Source organism: Harpia harpyja, chromosome 3 (genome assembly GCF_026419915.1).
Source record: "Harpia harpyja isolate bHarHar1 chromosome 3, bHarHar1 primary haplotype, whole genome shotgun sequence".
Classification (NCBI taxonomy): domain Eukaryota; kingdom Metazoa; phylum Chordata; class Aves; order Accipitriformes; family Accipitridae; genus Harpia; species Harpia harpyja.
Genome location: NC_068942.1, coordinates 42,513,390 through 42,528,595, shown reverse-complemented (window position 1 = coordinate 42,528,595; position 15,206 = coordinate 42,513,390). Strand labels below are relative to the sequence as shown.

At 44.1% G+C, this 15,206-nt stretch overlaps 1 protein-coding gene across 1 annotated transcript in view; it reads left to right on the top strand.

Moving 5' to 3' along the window:
- PAPLN (papilin, proteoglycan like sulfated glycoprotein) overlaps window positions 1-15,206 on the top strand; it is a 53,929-nt gene that overhangs the window by 18,010 nt on the left and 20,713 nt on the right. Inside the window, exons 3-12 of the mRNA XM_052782265.1 lie at window positions 6,603-6,718; window positions 8,055-8,115; window positions 8,402-8,504; window positions 9,433-9,563; window positions 9,908-10,031; window positions 10,804-10,884; window positions 12,114-12,286; window positions 12,902-13,025; window positions 14,126-14,252; window positions 14,965-15,030. Coding sequence (XP_052638225.1) covers window positions 6,603-6,718; window positions 8,055-8,115; window positions 8,402-8,504; window positions 9,433-9,563; window positions 9,908-10,031; window positions 10,804-10,884; window positions 12,114-12,286; window positions 12,902-13,025; window positions 14,126-14,252; window positions 14,965-15,030 — 1,106 coding nt within the window. The remainder of the gene's footprint in view (window positions 1-6,602; window positions 6,719-8,054; window positions 8,116-8,401; window positions 8,505-9,432; window positions 9,564-9,907; window positions 10,032-10,803; window positions 10,885-12,113; window positions 12,287-12,901; window positions 13,026-14,125; window positions 14,253-14,964; window positions 15,031-15,206) is intronic.

Genomic DNA, 15,206 nt, shown 5'->3' with positions numbered 1-15,206 from the left:
CCTCTGCTGCAGAACATGCCGGCACCGGAGCTGATCCTTCAGTGAGCGACTTGTGGACTTTTTCCCAAATGTACTGTATTTATGCAGGTGCCTGCTAATTCTGTTCTTTGTTATCATATCTAGTAATTTATCAGTAGATGTCAGTTTTACATTATGTGGGTGTACAGTTCCTCGGGTCCCCCTGGGATCCTTTTGTAAACTGGTGTCGTCAGATTTTCTGCTTTCCAATAATCAGATGCCAACGGGGTTTTCGTTGAGAGGGTTGTCTGCTAGTATGTAACAGTTTATCCATTTCAACCTTGAGTTCCTGTTAGGCCCCTTGGATAAACAACTTCTGGTGACTTCATACTGTGTGTTTAGTCCACTTTTCCAAATAAGCTTGGGGTCACAAAGTTTTCTTACAATCCCCCTCTTTGTGGAGTTTTCTGAATGTCCCCAGTTCCTTCCACAAGGATTCCAAGAATTAATTTGACTTCTCTGCAATGGCCGTATCTTTTTAGAGAGCTCTTTTTATACCCTAGTCAGCTCCAGGCCACCCAGAGTTTCTGGAAGGCTTTCCATTTCTGGAAAGTAACTATTATCTGCTCTGCCTGCTAGCCAGCAAGCCAGCACAGTCCCGGGGAGCAGTACGTGCCTGGTTCTGCAGTGGGTGGGGCATGCATCGCATCCTGCCCAGCTGACAGGAGAGCTGGGGATGTGGAAGGAGCCAGGTGTATGGTGGGACAGCCCATAAAGCGGTAGAAGAGTGAGGGGTGTTGGGGAGGTGAACACAGAGAACATGGAAAAGTGTTGGGAACAATGAGGGAGTGGGTTAAATGATGTAGAGAGAACCTGAAGTGTTTTGAGCAGATGAAGATGTAGGGGAACTGATGGATTTTAGTGGATTTGTTAGAAGGCATACGCTAACAAGCCATGGCTAGTGTGGTAGAGGGGGATAAAAGGAGATATACACAGTGAGTGTCAACCACAAGCCATTAAAACTAATGAAGCCTTGGATTTTTTTTCTCCTCTTTGTGAAGCAGTTTGTCTTAAGATACTCTCCTGTACCATTTTGTATTTTGCTTCCTGCTGTCACCATCTTGTTCACTTTCATTCTTGTTTTTCTAGTTTTGCTCAAATGCAATTCTTTGATTGCTTATTCATTATTCATAAAAATGGTACTTGGCATTCCTCACCTTCAAAGCTCTTCGCAAGCCTGCTGTGTCTGAGCCAAGATCAATGGTTAAGAAAGAATTATAAAAAAATGCTTTGCTGATGTAGTCCTGATTAATTCACTTATTTTTTTGTTGCGTTTTTGGCTAATAGCATAGATGGTCACAGATGGATTTATCTTTAAAATGCATCTATTGGAATAGTAGCATGTATCTACATTATAAACATGTGAGAGATACTCTATGTTTTCAGCTCCCTTTCAATTAAGTGTGAGTGTTGAATGCCACCTGTCTTGCAGGGCTTAGCTATATGGAAACATTATGGGTGGTCATCATTGTAGTACTGGGTAGGTATTCTGGATATAGAAAGGAGAAGGAAATGGTTCACATCCTGAAAAGCACATGGTCTAAGGATACACTCCATGTGGGTTGTTTTGTCAGGGCCCTGAGGGCACTACTAGGCTTTACTCACCCTGACCAGGCTCCCCTGGGGCTGTCAGCTCCTGCCCCAGTGATGCTGCAGCGAGGCTCTGCACAGCCCTGCCCATCCCAGCCATGGGCCCTGACAAGCTAGGCCCACCTGCAGTCCCATGTCCCAGCCTGGCTTCAGCTGGAGATTCCCAGTTCCCAGGGCTGAGGCTATGCCCTGGTTTGTGCTGCTCCCCGGCTTGCCCTGCCACCATGGGAGAGCCCTCTGCTACTGGCCCCCAGCCCACAGGGAGCAGCCAGCCCTCGGGGCACCTTGATGGTTTTCTTTTTTTCTCCCCTTATTAACTTTTCTCTAAGCAATTATTATTCAAACTTAGCAAAGCTGCATTTTTCACAGGAGACTTCTTACTTGCCAAGACTTTGGCAATGAAACCATTATGGCATAAATGACCGTGGTGATAACTTTCTTTTGTAAAGTGTTTGGTTTTCACCCTTCTTTCATACGTGTTTCATCAATTGGGCTACAGTTCAGGGGTGTGTCAAAATAAACATTAACCTTATTTCAGAAACTATAAGCCCCAGAAAGTAGGTATTTATCAAATAAAAGGATATAGTGTTATTTCAGAAACACTAAGAAAGGTTAAAGAGAGACAGTCTGATTTTGACTGTAGTTTTAAGACATGGAAACACTGCATAAAGTAACAGTAATACCACATTACTCATTTTATCATTGACAGGAATATCTGTTTTCAGTGGGTAACAATTGTACAGGGCCTTGTAGTCACCTTCCAATGTCAAGGATTTCCCACCTTGTTCTCAGTGTTGGCTTGGAGATTTGTATCAGATCTGAATGGACCTAGTAACTCTGTGATGCAGCTCAAGAAGTCGCAGTAACAACTTTTCAGTGTCCAAAAAGGGGCTTCAGTTGCAGCTCAATGGACCAAAGCTATGTGACCTGTTGGGCTAAAAGCAAGCACTAGCCTTGTACAAAACCTCTCAAGCATAGCATGGATATCAGTAACCATGTGCTTTGAGCAGCGACTGTTGGAGTTGTGTAATATGATGTTTTGTGGCTTCTTGTGAGTCTGGAAAGGCAGCACGAAGGATCGCAGAATAGTTCGGGTTGACTATCTCTAGGCCCTCAAAAGTGCCCAAGGAGTAAGGGAGACGCTAGGGGTAAGAACTTGGCTGGGATTTAGGTTGTTTGGACCTGTGACTGCAGACCTTCACTGCTCACTTTGGACTGTATAGTAAATTGATATTTGCTTTGATAGCTTGCTAGTGTTTGAGTTGCATTTGAGTTGCAACAAGGCACTAGGAAATTATTCTTGCTGAATCACTAGTCCACGTTTGGTTATATGAACTTTGTGGATCACTGCATGCCTACAATGCATCCATCTGGGAAGCAGTCTGCTTCCCATGCATAGTTTCCTATCCATCTCATCAGGCTGACTGAAAAGTCTTTCAAGGGCCCTTTTTAAAGTGTTCCTACATACCACTAACATCTTCTGTCTTTCTGAGTCAAGTCCCATTTATAACTCCTCTTCCAGTATATGTTTCATATATAAAAATAAATATTATGTGGTATATATTATGCTATCTAGGACCCTTTTCCAGAATTCTTTTGTTTCTGATGCATACTCTAATTGTCTTTAAAGAGGAAGTCTGGAGCTCTAGTGACTCAGAGGCATAGCTTTTTTGTTTGTTGGTTATATCAGATACAGTTGGCCTGATAACAGCAGATGCTGCAACTACATCAGCAATACATCTATCTAGGAACTGATGAAAGCAATGCAGTGTTCATAAAAATGAAATCACTGGCCTTCTAAACTCTCATACCACAGTAGCCTGTTTACCAATGAGTACTGAGAGCATGTGGTGCCAGGGTCACGTGCATCATCGATATCCCCAGAAGGTATGCATTTCTGTTGTCTTAACAGGCAATAAAACTAGACAGAGCAGTTGGGCATTAACTGACTGTCCTTTCTGGAGTTTTTAGAAGTCAAGAAAGATGGTTGTATGCTTTCTCTTGCTTTTCCTGAAACATTAAAATAGATGCTTAATGTATATAAAGGAACTGCATTCTTGTATGCATGTTAGGCTGAAGCGAGGAAGGAATGGAACCAAATGAATTGGTAACAGTGATGAAGTTTGTAGATTTTTAGTTCTGGGGTCCAGGAGGGACTGGGATTTAGTTGTCCTGGCTCACGACAGATAAAAGCATTCCAGAGTCTGAAGAGAGCAGAAAGAGACTTTTGGAACAGAAACTAGCTGACAGCATCTAAAAACATCTTGTTATCACATTATGTAATAATAGATTTCTTATTTATTATAAATATGCAGCTCTATGTTTGCCTGTGTACACATACAAGCAGTTACTGAAGTAATGAGGACTGTGCACAGATTTCTGAATGTGGTACCTGGGCCCCTATTAAAATGTTTCTCTAACACTGTACAGGTTTGGGAGGATTCTTCTGGCTGATGCTCCCTTTGGGGTGTACATAAGTGGGGTGATACTGAGAAAATGATTGTTCCTGCACTCTGTGGATACATAAGCCTTACAACAAAGAGTCTCTGCAGATTTTACTCTCTATAGAAGGAATAAAGAAAGCTACTTCTGTAGGAAGGATATTGGAATATTTATCAGGTTGGGGTGTGTGTGTGTCAGGGTAGGGCTTTCTATCCTAATTGCCTTCCAGTAATCTGACTTTCAAATGCTCTTGCTTTGGATTTTTATCTATGTGTTTTCTTCTCCCTTATGCTGACTGAAAGGTCCTTTGTTTCCAGGGTGAGCTAATACTGCTCCTAAATCAGTCAATTGATATAGAGGAATAAGACTGTAGAGGAAACAGAGTGGTAGCATGTTTCATTCTTTTGAGAGTAAGGGAGGAGGGATTACAGGGGGAGGAATTAGGTGTCTGCAAGAAAAACTTGGGAAAATAAGATGCCTTGCTGAAAGCTAATGCTCTATTGATGGGATTACTCCCAGAAAGGCAAATGAGAATGCAGAAGACAAACACTGAGCTCGCTATCTGGAATGGAAGAATGGGAGAAGGGTTTGGCAAGGGGTCAGGGAGATGTTGACTTGGCAGAGAGAGAAGGTATGTAGAGGTGGCTGTAACATGGGTAGTGCCATTGAGTGAGCAGGGTGAAGGCAAACAGAGTTAGTCTGAATCAGAAAACTTGTCCTGAAGGATTTTGCTTGCAGAAAGAATTGCACAAAACTTCTGTGAAGGAAATCAAATAGCATGGGCTAGGAAGAAAGTGTTTCACATTAGAGCAATGTAGGTAATAGGCAGGAAGAATTTGGGGTGATTCTGCATCTAGATAGTTGTGGGTAATTTGGTAGGAAGTGCATAAATATGATCGGCTAATATATCTGACTTGCTCTACCAGCAGCAGGGAGTTATTCTTTAAAAGAGGGTGAAAGAGAGAAACAAGACTAACTCAGGCACATATGATCAGGCAGGGAGTATGTGTAGAAAATTACAAAAACTGTTTAAATGACAAGGGAGGATTAACCTATGCATCTTGCCTGAGTTGGATTCACTGGATAATTTATTAGGCTAGCTCCTATTTCTAGCAGAGACCTGGATGCCTTATGTAAAAGCAGTTAACTGAAGTGACAATTATGCTCTTAAAGTGAGAAGCTTGTGCCTTCTCTGTAGGCCTTTGAAAGTGACCTGGGGTGGGTAGAAAGTGCTTGCTGAGTAGGGGTAATATCCCTGCTATGGTGAAGTTCTCCATTTCTAGGATCTTCCTCCACTCCAGCGCAAAAGCCTTGCGATGGCACTTACTAGCTGGGTGATCATTAGGGAGTCGTTTACAGGGGGATGCAGGAGGGACAACAGGAAGGAATGGAAACAGACCAGAAGCAGGGAAACGTAGAAGATGGGAACGTGGGGTCCTGTGTTCAAGTCAAAAGGGCCTGTGTGAAACTAGAGGATGACTTGGGACCCAGACCCAGGGGTTATATAGATTTGGTGTGTGGGAGGGAATTAGACTACATCTCAATAATTTTTTACCTTTTGTTTCTCTGCCTGCCCACTCTTCACTACCCCAAATGGTATGCATTCCTCTCTCTGTTGTATAATATATATGTAAACTGCCCTATAGGTGCAGCTACACAGCAAACTCCGTTTTTACAGCATCACTCTCCATGTAATGCTGCATTTACCTTCTTTTCCCAAGTGGAATTAATCCTGTGGCATCTTGCAATTATTCTTTTTTCTCAGGATATTGCTATTCTTCCTGCTAAACCCCCATGTCCTGCTGTATGTGGATCCCATCAGCTGCAGTAGGCCCTTTTTCCCTGAAAATGTGCTGTTTCATGTGCTTCTAAGACAATCTATTTTGATTGGTTCCATTGCACTTGTAACTTCTGGTCTATATTATCGCGCTTATTTCTCTTCATGTCTGTATCCACTCAGACTTTCTAAACACAAAATTAGTTAAGGCTGTAGCTAATGACAGCCCAGACCTTGACCTCATCATTGGACACAGTTGGGTAGGGGGGAAAAAAGGTCCATGTATGGAATTTTGTTGCAGGAAAAAGTGTGTTCCAGGGGTTTCCTTACTGCATCCTTTATTTCTCTTAAGTATCTGGCTTTGAGCCTAGGATTTGGGATTAAGTGGCTCTACTGATCTGGTGTGGAGTGACAGTGCTCATAGTCCCTCAAGTGATGATTTGCCTTTGCTGCCTTGCTGAAAGGAAGATGTTACCCTCTTTCAGATGGTTATTCAAAAGTCTATGAAGGTCTATGAATAGACAAACAGTAACAGTTTAAGGGAGATTATAAAGCTGGATGTGCTATATGGCTTCAGGAAGCTAATACTCCTAGATATTAGAGGCTTCATGTTTCTGATGTATTATTCTCTGCCACTTTTCGTACTAGGAATACAGCCCAGCAAGACAGTCTCTTTTGCAAGAGAACACATAGGAGCTCTGCTTCGTTTTCTTTTTTTTTTTTCCTATGCTGCCATGTCTGTTTGATATATCTGTGGGGGTTTTTTTATTTACAGGCCGGCCGGATGAAACGGCAGATTGATGTCTGGGGGAGCTGGGGTGAATGGGGCAAGTGCAGTCGGAGCTGTGGCGGTGGAGTCAGCTTTCGGCAACGGCGCTGCTATTCCCAAAGGTGAGGGCTAACCTCCTTTTTCTTTAAATGTGTTTTTCTGTTACTGAGCTCCTGCACTTATGTTCCAATATACATCCAGAACAAAAATACCTAGAGTTTGATTCCAGGGGAATAAGTCACCTGAGTCCACTTTGAGATGGTCCTCAGCTTCAGTCTCAGCACTGCTGTTTTGAACAGTGCTCTCTTCAACACATCCTTGCTTAGGCTCCTTCACTAGAGCACAGTGGTTTCTCTGCAAGATCTGAGGCTGTGCAATCAGGTGATTGGTATGGCAGCAGCTGTTCAATCAGGTCTAGCATGGCAAGCCTCAGGGAGAGGGAGAACAGTCCAGCGCAGTAGGTTTCTCTCCCAAGAGCTGGTGACTATGCCAAGGTTTTCTCAGGCTTATGATTCCCAGGAAGGTAAACTGCCCCAGAAGAAATGGAAGAGTGGAGTTGGCTTAAGCCCCAGAAGAAATGGAAGAGTGGAGCTGGCTCAAGCAGCGTTAATGTTGTGCCATCTCATTTGCAGCTGGGTTAGATGCAGTGAGGAGATCCTGTTGTGCATAAAAGCAAAGAAAAGGGGGAAAAAAGCCAGGCTCTCAATAATATCCTGAAAAAACCCAGCCCCTTTATGTTTAGAGAAATAAGAGCAGGTTTTTTAATAGAAGAATCCAGAGTTATGCAGCACTGCTTCTTCCCACCCAGAATAAAGAAAGGTCTCTTTTGAAGGCTGCCTGTTATGGTATACACCTGCCAGAGTCCCTGGAGGTCTGTCTCTCCGTTTTAGGAATGCTGAGATATTAGATTTTGGTTGGCTTTTCAGATCAATTTCCATCATAACTGTTACTCTCCATAATTCTCAGCTGGAGTCACTTGACAGGAATGAGGGTGTTGCACGCTTTCCATAGGCATGTTTGGCTCTTCCTACTAATGTGCCTAGTGTGCATGTAAACAGCATGAAAGATGATGTGTGTACCTATTCTGAATTGGCCACTATCCTCCTGCTGCTGATAACATGTTCTGGATCTGGTATAGACACCTCAACTGTTTGCTGGTGGACAAAGGACTAAAAGCTCTGCTTCTATTATTTAGTTGAAACATGACCCTGAAGAGCTATAATGCAATCATTCATGGTGTGTGTCTTATTCATACCAGAATGCAAACCACAGCAGAAAATGGCACTAGAAGATGCCAGCTTGCTTTAGTGGAAAAGTGCATTTTAGTTATTTTGCTGTTTCAGGAAACTGTGTGAGGGTGATCTGCTCGATGTGAAGATGATTTGTAATGTCTGCCATGAGATGATTTTTTGTGTGTGTATTCTTCAGAGATCTTCATGTTGTTTTTCTGCCTTTCAGAACAGAAGGTGCTTCCAGTTGTGTTGGACCAACTCGAAGCTATCGGTCATGTAACATTCAGGTACAGTGCTCGGTTTGTGCTCTGTTTTTTGGTTTTGCTTGGCTGTTGCTCCTTTTCCCCAGACAAACATCATTCTTGTTCAGAAGTAATATGTCATTATTAGTTTCTCTTTCTCTGGCATCACTGGTGAATGTGGTTTATCAAGAGTACCGCTTCAAAAGCATATTGAATTTATGCCCCTGATTTTATATGGAAGCAATAGCAAATAAAAAACAATTTTTTGTTATACACTTCATTTTCCTCCCTTTTATAATGGACCAATACAAACATTTTCTCCTCCAAACAGAGCTGCCCAGAAGGCTCCTGGGATTTCCGTGCAGAGCAATGTGCAGAGTTCGATGGGACAGAATTCCAAGGAAAGAAATACAAGTGGCTTCCGTATTATGGAGGTAATGATAAACATGTAGGATTACACTTCATCCCTAACTATCAACAGTATGTTTTGAAGTGACTGTAATGTTTTTGACTGTAGTATCCTTGTAGGGTACTTCCTTAGTTGGAGGGCGTGGGCAGGGGATGGCATAGAAAAAATCTTTTTGCCAGTAGCAAAGCGTTGCTTTCATGAAGACACTGGACGCATGGGCCAAGAGACAGCTCCCATTGCAGCACTACATAGTTGTCTCTTGTAACAGCCATTCTTTCAGAAACATTGCTCAAGAAAGCTGGAACTGGTTGCAGCTAGGTCCTAAAGTATTGGAGAAGCAGCAGCTCTGCTGTACTTTTCAATATTGGCAAAAGAACATTAGCAGGACACAGGACAAAAAAATGCATAGAATTAATGAGTGTTTCAGAAAATATGACATCTCATTCAATTGGCCCATGCTTTCTTGAGGAACGAGCTCAGAAGGCAGGTGTAGGAACCAGAGGTCCTTGCTCTGAGCTTTGGTATGTTATCATTCACAGTTTAACAAATTACGAGGGATTTCAAGATAGATTTAAAGTTTTGTTTGTTGGCTGATAAGATAACAGCTCCCTTATGTTCTATACCAGCACTTGTTCTCATTCTAGAAAGCCTTGTAATCCAAGGGAACGTAAGAACAGTCCTAGTAAGGAATAACCAAATATCCAGCTGGCACAACATTCCCCCCTCCACCCCTGGCTAGCCAAGGTGCCCGAGGAAACGGTTGCATACAGTGAGGCCTTACCAGGGTATTTTTCCAGCCTCCAGCCATTTGTGACCCAGAAATTTGTTTGATATCTACCACTTGATATCAATCCACCCCTCTGTTTCTGCTCCTGTGATCTAAAACCAGGCTCCTGATGCATTATCAAGCGATTAGCCATACTATATAATGTTTGTTTTTTCTCTCCTACCAGCACCTAATAAGTGTGAGTTAAACTGTATTCCCAAGGGAGAAAACTTCTACTACAGGCACAAGGAAGCCGTGGTAGATGGGACTACCTGTGAACCTAGCAAGCGGGACATCTGTGTAGAGGGAGTTTGTCAGGTTAGTCATCTTGTTGCTTCCTTCATGTACCATTGGGTCTGTCAGTCTTTCTGTTGCTTCCCTTTGTTCTACTAGGCCTTTCATAGTAGCATCAGAAAAGGAGAATCATCCAGTTTCCAAGGTGCTGAGGAGCATGTGAACAGCATTTATCTTTCTGTCTCTGAATGTGAAATAGAAGATGCCAACTCTGTCCTTTCTCTGACAACAACTTCCCTGCCCTATCCTGACTTCCCAGCTCCCTAGATTCAGGCTTTCTCTTTAGATCAGTCCAGTATTTGGCCATTTTAAATTTCTTTCCTCTGTCATTACCGTTTATTCATATCAATGCTCCTGTGCTCTGCCAGGCTGTTGGCTGTGATAACATGCTGGAATCTGCCAAGAAGGAGGACAAGTGCCTGCAGTGTGGAGGAGATGGCAGCAGCTGCTATGGTGTGAAGGGCATTTTTGATGTGCCCAGCCTCCCCAAAGGTACAGATGATCTAGTTAGTTTAGGCAGGTAAGGAGGAGAGAGTTAAACCTAAAGTCAAGCCACTACAAGGGCTGGTGGAGACACCTGCTCAAGTGATCATTGTATGCAGGCTTGGATGTTCATTTGAAATGTCTATATGGCATGTGGCTTCTTAGCTGCTTTAGCATCAGAAAATGTATTGATGGCCTTATCCTGGGAATCACTTCCTTAGTCTCTGTACCGACTGAAGTATTTGCCATGCTGCTGCTGTCTTTCCCTGCTTAGTCTCCAGTAGGTGCTGGAGGTGTACCGTACAAACATAGCTATATACCTCCTTGATAAGACTGTCCCCCCTGTACAGTGTCTTGATAGCTCCACCAGGATTATTGCAAGGCTAGAAATGGGACTGCATCTTCTGCATTTGGCCAATTTTTGAAAAATTTCAAGATAACAACTACACTTATGGTCAAATCTCACTGTGTTGAGCTCCAATATGATGCCTGCTGAAATTCCAAAGATTTTAAAATCTAAAAGATAGACTTTGCACTGACCCCTGTGCTTACTTTTCTGAGGTGTAATTGGAACTGTTTACACATGGACTGACCTGTGAATAGTGTAGGGTGAAGCTGTACAGAACGCAGATAAAGTGACAGCTGAAATGCTTCAAGCCACCATCATAAAGCTCATCCAGTTGTTCAGGCACCAATGAAACCATGAGCATCTTTGGCACAGAAGAGTGACTGTGTGGCATCCACAGACAGATATTGAATAATCCCCTTCTTTTTTTTTCAGGTTACAATCAAATCTTCATCATCCCTGTGGGAGCCACAAGCATCCAAATTAAGGAGGTTATGCCTAGCAGGAACTTCCTGGGTAAGACTGATGTCAGAACCTGTGTTTCAGTCCCTTTGAATTCCAGCTATTGCGTTAAAATTTGGTTTTCAGGTATACTGGGCTTTGGGATGTTTACCTTGAGGGCTTAATATAGCAGAGGGAAAAACTCTCTGAAAATCAGGATCTGAATATTGAGCATCCTTGAAGTATTAGTGATGCTCAACTCTGGGCTTCATGTTTACCTTATTTTCTCTCCTGTGGAGATCTTGCTGTTGGGTGGGGAATAAAAATACCCAAACCACACTCAGACTTCCTGTCTGGAACCTACAAGGACTCTAGCTGATATAGCAAAATTTGGCTGTGAGTTCTGCTGTTTGCTTGATGAATGTAAACCCTAACTATTCCTGCCATCCAAAAGTTTGGGTTGGGCTTCTTTTCCCCATAGATATCTTTTGGGTATTTCTCTGTAAAACCTCAAACTCTGGTCATGCTGCAGAGGGCAAAAAGGAGGGAGAAATGTCCTCACCTAGCTTTCTGGGCTGAGGAAATTCCAGTGGAGACAGCAAATACTCTTCTGCTTTCTGACTCTTCCATCGTCCAATGCTTTGGACAAATCAGTCTGGTGATATTTTTCTTTGTAGAAAACTGGATGCAGCACCAAGTCTTTGTTTTCTGAACAGAATGTCTGATGAACAGAGTAGTGGTGCAGAGGCAGTGGGGTGTGAATCCCACATCTTAACGGCAAGCAGGACAAAGGCTGACATAGGCTGTGCCTCAGTGACTAACAGTAGGGAATGGAGAGACGGGTCTGGAATACGCTGGAGGCATTTTGGCTGTGCAGCAAAAAAGTGCTTGGTCTGCAGTGAAGCTGGCAAGAACCACTGTCTGAATAGGGAGCAGCTTCTGGCAAGAGACCCTTATGGGGGGACAGCGTTGTTGGAGGATGATGGTCAACTTTATTTGCCACACCTGCAACAGTGTTGAGTGGAAACAGGAGCATCCCTGTGGAGTTCTTACAGTCCTCTTTCAATGTGTGAATTTTTGTTGTCTTGGTAGATGCTGCCATAAATAGATGGTCGCCACACTTAAAGGGTTGCAGTACTGATGTAAAGGAGCTGGGGTTCAAATGGCGGAGCTGAAAGCTCTGTGGATTGGCAATACCCTGAAAGTCTAGAGCAGGCTCTGTCTTGTGATATCTGAAGCCAAGTGTCAGGTTATAGGTAGGTTAATTTACTGCCTTTTCTTCTCTGGTGTGTGGGTTTGTCCAGCTGTCAAGAACGTGCGAGGGGAGTATTATCTGAATGGGCATTGGACAATCGACTTCAGCCAAGCGCTGCAGGTGGCTAGCACGGTTATGCACTACGAGCGTGGCTCGGAGGGTGATCTGGCCCCAGAGCTCCTCCATGCCCGGGGTCCCACCACAGAACCCCTCGTCATTGAGGTAAGCAGCTGTGTCTGCCCCCCGCTGATACTCTTGCTCTCTTGCTTTGCATAGCAGCCCTTGCTTTGTGCAGTGGGAGTGCATTGGTGGGGACCACATGGGAAAGACTGGACAAGTGATGGAGCCCCCAGGAATCTTACAAGACTGTAGGCCCCCAAGCTAGACCAAGGTGGTCTTCTCGCAGAAATAGCACTATTTTCTGCTCTGGTTCTGTTGCCCAGAAGGGAGCAGGGCAAGGGTCAATGTTGGCTTCCTGCCTATTCCCTTGCGCTCTGACTTTAAGGGAGGGGAGAGTCAGCCCCAAATGGTGTTGGGACAGGGACAGGCTCTAGGGCACTGCTTGTTATAGTGTGCTGTAGGCAAGGAAAGGGTACTTACTGTTACAGGAACAGCTGGATCTTCTGACACCGAGAGGGATGAATGCACCCTTCTCTGAAAAATAATGATTTCTAGAGTATCATAGGAGGCAAGGACAAAATACAGTGTAGAGAATAAGTGCTCCTTGAATGGGAGGGGCGCAGGTCAGCTTGAACCCTCAGATGTCGTGGGGAAATGCTGTAAAGGGGAAAAGTGCTGCTGCTGTTATTTCCCTGACTTTCTCCCGTGCTTTCACAGTTCATCAGCCAGGAGCCAAACCCAGGGGTACAGTATGAGTACTACCTGCCCGTGCAAGGACAGGCCTCGGGTTACAGCTGGAGCTACGGTTCCTGGAGTGAGTGCAGCTCCGAATGTGGAGGAGGTAAGGGCACAGAACCTGGTCTCTGGCGGCTGGTGTGGGGTTTATATCCACACCCTGAAGACAGTGTGACTGTGTGCTGCCCTCTGCAGCTGCTTCCCAGCAGTCTCTTGCTGGAAGACAGCACAGGTATCTGCGGGGGGCAGCTAAGGTTTTGTCCAGGGAGGGTCACACATGGAGTCACAACAGGACTGTGCCCCATACCTTGTCCTGTCTTATTTTCCATGCCCTAGACCTCAGACTTGTTACTAGGATCTGTTAAGAATCTTCATAGATAGCCTTTGTTTTGTTTTGTTTCAGTTCTTTATGTCCTTTTCAGGCTTTTTCAACTACTTGAGAGGTCCTCTCCAAACTGACCTGGCCTACATAACTGAGTCACATCATTCCCCTCTACCATAGCCTGGAAGATTCCCTCTCTCCAGGGGGACTGTCAGATCTCCTGGGGTGTCACATCATGTTCAGTTTACAGATTCTTCCATGAGCAAAGTTATGGATTTTAAGCTGAAAAAATATAGAACAAAAAACCCCAATCAAACAAAAAAACTCTCCAGCTGACTAGTATATAGAGCTCCTATCAGCCTCTTCTGGTCTTCTGTGCTGATGGCCATTTTGACAGCTTTTGCCGTACTGTGGTTGTAGGTACTGATGTTGTCTTTGCCTGGGCAGTCTTATCCTGTAGGAAGCATGAAGAGTTGCAAGTTTTTTCTCCTGTATCCTGTCTTCCCAAGACTGACCTGAGTCTAACAGGCGGCCGCCCCAGCTCTGCTGCTGTATACTGCATACATTTTGCAGGGTTCCTTGATGAACAATATATAGATATGGCATTTTCCTTGTGAGTCTCAATCTATAAAATAACAAGAAAATGCCCCTCAGCTACACAGAACTATTCTCTTGCCCTTCCAAATGGACTCCTGTACTGTGGGGAGACATCATTTGTACATATAGTGACAGACCAGGAACTGCACCTGACCGTTTTCCAGGTTGGCTGGGACAGGTGTGGATTCTGCACTACTTTAGAAACTTGTCTTGCCAACACCAGTGCATTGCAAACCTAGTCCTGGGTGGCTTGTGTTGATCAGGATACTCTCTTGCTTCTCTCTTAGGTTTCCAATCCCGTTCGGTATTTTGTACCATAGACAATGAAATTTATCCGGACTATATGTGCAGGAATAAACCACAACCAGACAATAACCGGACATGCGGCCGTCAGACTTGTCCCCAGACAAAACGGTAAGATTTCCTTTCTTCTTCTGGACTCTGACTTCTTCCTGAGGTGATTTGGAACCAAGAAAAAGAATGACCCTTTCACTTCTCCTGCCCTCCAGCATGGTTCTCTCCAAGGAAGTGTTTCAATTCTTAGAGAAAGCCCAAGACAAAGGATGGTGATAACACTGTGATGAGCATTTCTGTGTGCACAAGGAAGGGGCTTAGTACAGCCTATGTTCATTTTCTAGACCAATTAAATTTGCTTTTCAGAGGATGATTGTGGAAGACAGTCTTCTAGCCCATGTAGGAGATAGGAAACAGATTCTCTGGTTTTTGTTCTCTTCAACTGGAGCCTGCAAAAACAGAGTAGATGATCAGAGCTGGTGTCATTTTATGTCTTTTCTGCATTCCCAGCATCCTTGCCCTTAGAAAGGGATGAATCCTGCAATCTTTTCATTCTCTGGCATTTTCAAACCCCTTTACCCAGCCATTTCTACCTTGTCCCTTGCTGGCATGGCCTTACAGCTGGCTTCACTTGTCTCTTACATGGACATCAAGAGCTGTAAACAGAGTCTTAACTGTGTATCTCACTGTGTGTATGGTGGGTGCAGTGGAAGCCTGGGAGAGTGCTGTTATGGGTGAGAGGGCACTTGGAAACCTGGGAGCATTTCTGAATACATGATAGCCTGTAGCTACTTGTTTTAAGTTCTTTAAATCCTTTGTTCTGTGTATAAAGGACTTCTTACATCTATGTGCCGCAAGCCTGGAGTCACAGTGGAGCAAGGAGCTCTCGGATGAAGAGGTAATAAGGAGAAGGTTACAGAAAGTACAGGAAGGCAGCTGCTCTCTTCTGCTCTCCACCTAGTTGCCACTGAAGTCTGTGGGGGCTTTACTCTTTGGCACTGGTGGTAGCAGTGGGTGGTGCTTTGCTTTTGATTCTTGCCAGTGAAAATGATGGTGGAGGGTGCTGGTTGGCGG